Source organism: Papaver somniferum, chromosome 5 (genome assembly GCF_003573695.1).
Source record: "Papaver somniferum cultivar HN1 chromosome 5, ASM357369v1, whole genome shotgun sequence".
NCBI lineage: Eukaryota > Viridiplantae > Streptophyta > Magnoliopsida > Ranunculales > Papaveraceae > Papaver > Papaver somniferum.
The window spans coordinates 161,882,460-161,889,123 of record NC_039362.1 but is presented as its reverse complement, the minus strand read 5'-3'; the positions used below and the strand labels follow the sequence as shown (position 1 = coordinate 161,889,123).

The 6,664-nt window shown below is 38.1% G+C and overlaps 1 protein-coding gene across 4 annotated transcripts; it reads left to right on the top strand.

The window, feature by feature from the left end:
• The first annotated feature begins 1,905 nt into the window (after window positions 1–1,905).
• On the top strand, window positions 1,906–5,818 carry LOC113283441. 4 transcript variants are annotated; one of them, XM_026532708.1, is made up of 9 exons: window positions 1,906–1,981; window positions 2,139–2,383; window positions 2,497–2,600; window positions 3,115–3,153; window positions 3,819–3,956; window positions 4,087–4,196; window positions 4,726–4,824; window positions 4,936–5,056; window positions 5,150–5,818. In XM_026532708.1, exons 3-9 carry the CDS (start codon window positions 2,526–2,528, stop codon window positions 5,237–5,239), a joined length of 672 nt encoding a protein of 223 aa, XP_026388493.1. In that variant the 5' UTR covers window positions 1,906–1,981; window positions 2,139–2,383; window positions 2,497–2,525; the 3' UTR covers window positions 5,240–5,818. The 4 variants fall into 4 exon arrangements, 3 of the variants coding, with proteins under 3 accessions (XP_026388493.1, XP_026388494.1, XP_026388492.1); XR_003327459.1 differs by having other exon boundaries at window positions 1,952–1,981; window positions 2,088–2,383; window positions 4,941–5,056; window positions 5,150–5,173; XM_026532709.1 differs by lacking the exon at window positions 1,906–1,981 and having other exon boundaries at window positions 2,088–2,173; window positions 2,274–2,383.
• The last annotated feature ends 846 nt before the right edge of the window (window positions 5,819–6,664 follow it).

Sequence of the window (6,664 nt, the reverse complement as noted above, 5' to 3'; positions counted from 1 at the left end):
AGTGATTGTTCTTTATATTAATTTTCTGTCAGGGTGCTTACTTCCATCTATTCCGGTTCCTAAAAGTGCGGGTTAATCTTATAGAAAGGTTGTAAAAGTAATCATGAGATGCATGAGCATGGCCTGTTGCTACTTGGTGGAATGTCTTTTTTTCTTATAATGTGGTTTTCTCGTTGGCATTAATGTATCTGATTTGATTGGCTGCAGAGCATGTCCTTGTTGTTGCAGAAGCTCAATGTCTGGCTTTGTATCGATATGCAACACAGCTTCTTCGATATACGCCTGATGTATTACTCTGTGCTTTGGATTTCAGGAGAGCCAGAGGATTTGGAAAGGTAGCTTGTTATTTGTCAGAGTTTCCTTACTGGAATATTTAACAATGGTTGTACTTCTAACTTAGCTTTTAGGAGTTTATATCAGATTTTAGCTTCTTTTGCTTGGAAAGTTTTATTGGTTGCAACCTGTCTTTTGTCTCTCCTTACGTTTCTCCCCTGACTAATGTGATTTATTTGCTGTCAGGGTGCTTGCTTTCGCCTAGTGTGGTAAAATGCACGTGCATGGTATTTGACATGTCCGCATATTCGCATATTCGAGTCTGATGCATGTAGTTTCCATATCTTTAGTTTACTCTCTCTCCCTTTCACTGGGAGGCATGTAGTTTCCATGTCGCTAGTTTACTCTCTCTCCCTTTTACTGGGTGGATGTTATTCTCTCTTATAACGTGGTTTCCTTTTATTTAAGGTTCGTTGGCATTCAATTATTGGTCGAGGAACGTGTCTAATATGATTTGCATCCCGAGCTTGTCTTAGCTGTGGCAGAAGCTCAATGGGTGGTTTTTTGTCGTATTTATCTTCTTCAGTTATTTTTTTCGATATACAACTCCGCCTTGTTTAATTTAAATACATGTCTGTTGTTGTGCATTACATTGCAGGAGAGACGGTGGATTTGGGAGCTCGTCCTTTCTCGATAGTTGGATAGATTGGTCCCCTTACTGGAATGTGAAACGTTAATTGTATTTTTACCTGCGCCTGTTGAAATTTCTATCAAAATTTAGTTTCTCTGCTTGGAAATTAGTTTCTGGTTGCAATTTTGTCTCTTCTTATGTTTCCCGCCTTTGCTAACAAGTGGTTGTTCTTTATATTAATTTGCTGTCAGGGTGCTTGCTTCCATCTATTCCGGTTTCCAAAATAGCGGTTTAATCTTGAAGAAAGGTTGCAAAACTAATCATGAAATACACAAGCATAGTTTTGTGTCGTGTCCACATATTACTTTACTCTCTCTGCCTGCTGCTACTTGGTGGAATGTCTTATTTCTTATAATGTGGTTTTCTTGTTGGCGTTAATGTATCTGATTTGATTTGCTGCAGAGCTTGTCTTTGTTGTGACAGAAACTAAATGGGTGGTTTTGTATCTTATATATCTTCTTCAACTATTTCCTTCGATATGCCACGCACCTTAGTGTTTTTCATTTATGTAAAGTTAGATATACATCTGATGTATTACGTTGTGCTTTGGTTTTCAGGAGAGCCAGAGGATTTGGAAAGGGACAGAGTTGGATTGGTTTCCTTACTAGAATATGACACATTGACTGTACTTCGCTTATACGGATGTATCTAAGATTTTAGTTTCTTTGCATGGGGGAGAATTTTTTTGGTTGCAATCTGTCTTTTGTCTTTTCTTATGCTCCCCATCCCCACCCCCCTGACTTACACGTGATTTTTCTGGTGATTTATGTCAGGGTGGTTGCTTTTGTTGCATGCACGTGCGTCGTATTGTGTCATGTCCGCAAATGTCAGTCTGATGCATGGTAGTTTCCATATCTCTAGTTATGTCTCTCTACCCGCTTCTTGGAGGAACGTCTTTTTCTCTTATATTATGTTTTTATTTACTTAAGCTTCGTTTGAGTTCATTTATTGGTCGAGGAGTGTATCTAATTTGATTGGCTGGGCAGCTTGTCTTAGTTATGGACAGAAGCTCGATTGGTTGGTTCTCTGTCTTATTCATCGTCTTCAACTCCTTTCTTTTGTATACAACACAGCTGTGTGTTTCATTTATTTAAATTTGTATTGATATTTTCTTTTGTTTAAGCTTTGCTGGCGTTCATTGATTGATCGAGTGATGTGATTTGATTTGCTGCAGAGCTTGTCTTAGTTGTGGCAGAAGCTTAATGGGTGGTTTTGTATCTTACATAGCTTCTTCAACTATTTTCTTTGATATACAACACATCTTTGTTTTTTTTCATTTATATAAATTTACATTGCGCTTGGATTTCAGGAGAGCCAGAGGATTTGGCAAGGGAGCGTGTTCTTTGTCAGAGTTGGATGAATTGGTTTCCTTACTGGAATATGAAACACCGGACTGTACTTCTAACATTGCTTTTAGAGGTTTAATATCAGATTTTAGCTTCATTTGCTTGAGATAGACTCTTCGGTGTCAACCTGTCTTGTCTCTTCTTACATTTCCCCCTGACTAACAATTATGATTTATTTGCTGTCAGTGTGCTTGGTGCATATTCAGGTCTGATGCATGTTAGTTTCCATATCTACAGTCGACTCTCTTTACCTTCTACTTAGGGAGACGTCATTTTCTCTTAAATTGAAGGTTCGTTGGCGTTCAATTATTGGTGGATGAACGTGCCTGATTTGACTCCGCCTAGCGGTTTCACTTATTTAATTAAGATACTTGTCTGTTGTGCTTTGGATTTCACGTTACCCACCTCATCTCAACATTCATATCAAACCTAGAACTGCTGAAGATTCTTCACAACAGGTCTTCAGTGATACAATTTCTACTTTTTCCGCAATTTTTTCAATTTTTTTTTCTCAAATTTTAATTTCTGGGTTGTCTTAGATTCTTATGAAACGTGTAAAGATCTCCAATTATTGATAGGCTTTAGGGTTTTTGGAAATTTGGGGTTTTCCCTAAATTTCATTTTTTTTTTCTTCCCAAATTCATGGTTTTTACTTTCGGTGTTACCTTACATTCTCATTAGATGTGTCAAAATCAAATGTTTTGGACATTCTTCAGTAGTGCAGGGTTTTTGAAGATTGTTTTTTCGATTTTCATGGTGTTTTCTGAATTTGTGTCTGATTTTTCTTATTTCGTGGTATTGCAGTTTGTGGAAGCTGTTCTTTGCTTACAAGCAGGACCTAAGGTATGAAACAGCATTCAATTCAGTTGTATTGACAATTTCAGTAGAGTAATGCTAAGCAGACAGAATCATCCTGTCAACCAATTTAGGAGCGGATCAAATGAGAGTGGGCGGGGTAATAGAGTGATGAGCTCTACAACCATGTGATTTTCCAATTTGGTGTACTAGGCATTGACCTTTTTACGATCATATATTTGTATTGCTTACCCAGTGAGCTTCATGTTTTAGTGGAATAGTTGCAGTATGAGTAAAATTAAGAACCAATATGCCTCTTAAGCAAGACGTCTTTACATAACAGAACTAGTCCCGACCATGTACGTTGAAAATCATACATGTGAGTAAGCATACATAGAGTAGAAGCAATTATATAAATGTATGATGAACAAGCTCGTTCATATTGCCTAGTAACTGCACTATATCAGCTTACGTAAAACAAGCATGTTAACACACAGCAAGAACGCAAAACCTACTGTAATAGAGATTTTTTAGGCCTCCTTCTTATACATTACTTATTTAAATGAGGGGTACTTCGAAGCTATTGCTACATTAGTGCCTTCAATATGTTTCTTACTGAATACTGCTTGTAAACATTTTTCAGAGTATTTTGTTCAATTCATACATACATGGCTGTCAAAGAGTCTTAGTCTTTTATTTCATTCTTTTGTTAGTACCCTGAGGAGCCACCACAAATCGACATTAAGGAGTCAAAGGGTCTTGATGAGGAACGGAAAGTACGTTTGTTAAATATCTTAATGGAGAAATCCCAAGAACTGTGTTCAAGTCTCATGCTTGTAGCACTTTGTGAGGTAACTTTGGTCTTATCTCTTTCTTTTTCTCAGTTGCTTTCGTTGTGTGTTGGGGTTGATACTGCTTTAGTTCTAACAATATATTTAAGTAGCTTGGCAATATATTGGCTAATTTTGAAATTTTAATCAGGAAGCAGTGGAGGCTCTAACAAACATGAACCATCCTGATGGGGATTGCCCTTTATGCTTGAATACTCTACGTAAAGATGATACAGAAGGCGATTTCCTGCCATTTATGAAGTTGATGTCCTGCTTTCACTGCTTTCACAGATAATACTATTTGGTTTCGTATACCTCACAAATTCTTCCAGAGCAAATAGAATAGATATTGCCATCAGTCCATCAAATAGAATAGAATTGACCTGGTTGTTGAAATATACAATGACAAATACACAATACTTTGTGGTTTTTAGTAACCGGATAAAAACCAAATTCATAGGTTTTATGAAGAGTTAAGCCTGCCAACTGTTCTTCCACTGGCGTTTGTAATGTCGATCTAACACCTGATGTTCTCTCTCTAGTGCTGAGGTTGTATAAGGAAACAACAGACTTGTGTTGGATAACAACAATAGGGTATTTAAAACCAATGAAGAGGGACATAAGCCTGATCTCACTGTTTTCAAACCACGATACTAAACTTTATAATCTTGACCTATAGAATCCCAAACAGGGTGAGCTGAAGACACCACCAATACTGCCTGACAAATCTCCCATGCCGTCTCTGCATTGAGTCCACTTATTTGGTTTTAACGTTTATTTTATTTTCCAGTGAATGCATTATTAGGTGGTGGAAGTGGCTCCAGGAGCAGAAGGAAACAAATCTGAATGCTTCAAATGTCTCTTCTTCACAATCTAGAAAATTAGAGAGGTAATCTATTTCTGCTTAAAAGGAAGCTTGTTTCTTAATTTTGTTCTGCTCCCAAATCCTGTAATTTCATCTGGCAGATCATGGTTCTTACTTAGAATTGTTGATTTTTAGCTCAGATTCACATGGAACAGTTAACCCGAATCCTGGACTCTGTCCTGTCTGCCACGTGGTATTTCAAACAAAGGACATCAAACATGTCCTTGATTTGGTTGGAACCAATTTATCTCAAACGGTATGTTCTGACACAATATGCAATGACCTACTTTATTTAGCCGAAATTTAAATAACTTAGGTTTGCCTGAACGACTTCTTTTATGTAAATCAGAAATTACTGGGCCTGAAATTGAGGATGAAAAGGAGGTCTTGCAATCTGAAGCTGAAAATGCCAGAAGAAAGAAATTTGAAGCCGTGTTGAAGTTACAAGAAGAGAATAGTGCCATTGAACCAAAGAAAAACGAAGTATTACAGCCAGGAATGTTTCTTCCAGAACCACCTGTGGTGCAACCTCAGGAGACTGCCGAACCGATCACTGAACCACGACAACAAACAGATCCAGTCTGCACCACAGGAGACTGCCGAACCGATCACTGAACCACGACAACAAATAGATCCAGTCTGCAAACCTACTCTTCCCTCTGGGGGTCAAAAGCAAAGAACAAATCGCGAGATTCAAGAGAACAGCAAAGGAAGTGGATCCAGAAAGACATTGGAGTTTGGACAGTAACAGAGAATGTGCTCACGACATTTTCTTTATTGGTTCGTGATGAAGCAAGTTTGTATTGCCAACCTTAAAATTAGGCCATATTATACTCCTATCTACTAGTGTATATGATGGTGGGATACGCTCTCGATAGAACTTCCCTGTTTCTGGTTCTTAGCACAGAGAAGCATTCCATATCCCACCCTACCCCTAAAGCCGAATTAAACAGAGACTTATATATACTGTTGAGCTGACTTTGAATGAAGCCCATTGAGTTTTTATTTACTTTTTCTATCAATGTGTTTCTTATTGTGAAAAGCATTGGCTTGTTTCGGACAGGGGTGAGCGTTTGAGTTGTAATCCGCTGTTTTGGCCTAGACCTTATTTTTATGGACGGATGCCTGGACCATTCGCTAATGGGCTGGATGTGGGTGGTATTTTTATAAACTAACGGATTAGGTCCAGATGTAATCTTCAAAATCGGTTAAATATCACATCAGTTGGACGCAAGTCCATTCTCACTCATGTTTAAAAACGATCAGTTACCCGTATAAAAATGCCTTATAAGAACCTGGCCAAAGTATACCCAGATTAATCTGGGATATACCCAATTTTAGGTGGACTCTTTTTAAGGGCTAAGGGGGGTCCTAATGGGTAAAGTTACAAAACTACCCTTTCCCATTATAATTCTTATTACCCTAATCAATCTTCAGTTTTCATTTCATCTTCTCCTCTTCTGCTTCTCCTCCTCTACCTTACCGGCTCCTCACCGAAACTCGTCGTAATCGTCGATTAGAAAATTGCGATTGATCTTCAAACATGGAGCCGTCGTGGCCTAGGGCTAGTTGTATGAAAACCACAAATAGAAAACGCAATGAATACAATCATGGAACTGCAAATTTAGTTCAAAAGAAAGAGAAGAAAAAAACAGTTGAAGAAGAAGAAATCAACGCGTTGAAAAAGGAGAAATGGCGCGATTGAGAAAGTAAGGGCCTACATAAACTTATTCCAGTACTTCAATTTCATGTTTGCATGTCAAATTAGGTCAGAAAAATCAAATTTGTGAATTTGCAGTTATTTAGCCGGCAAGGTGTTTGTTCCACGACCCTTCCGGCTTTTCATATTTAGGGTTAGTCGGCA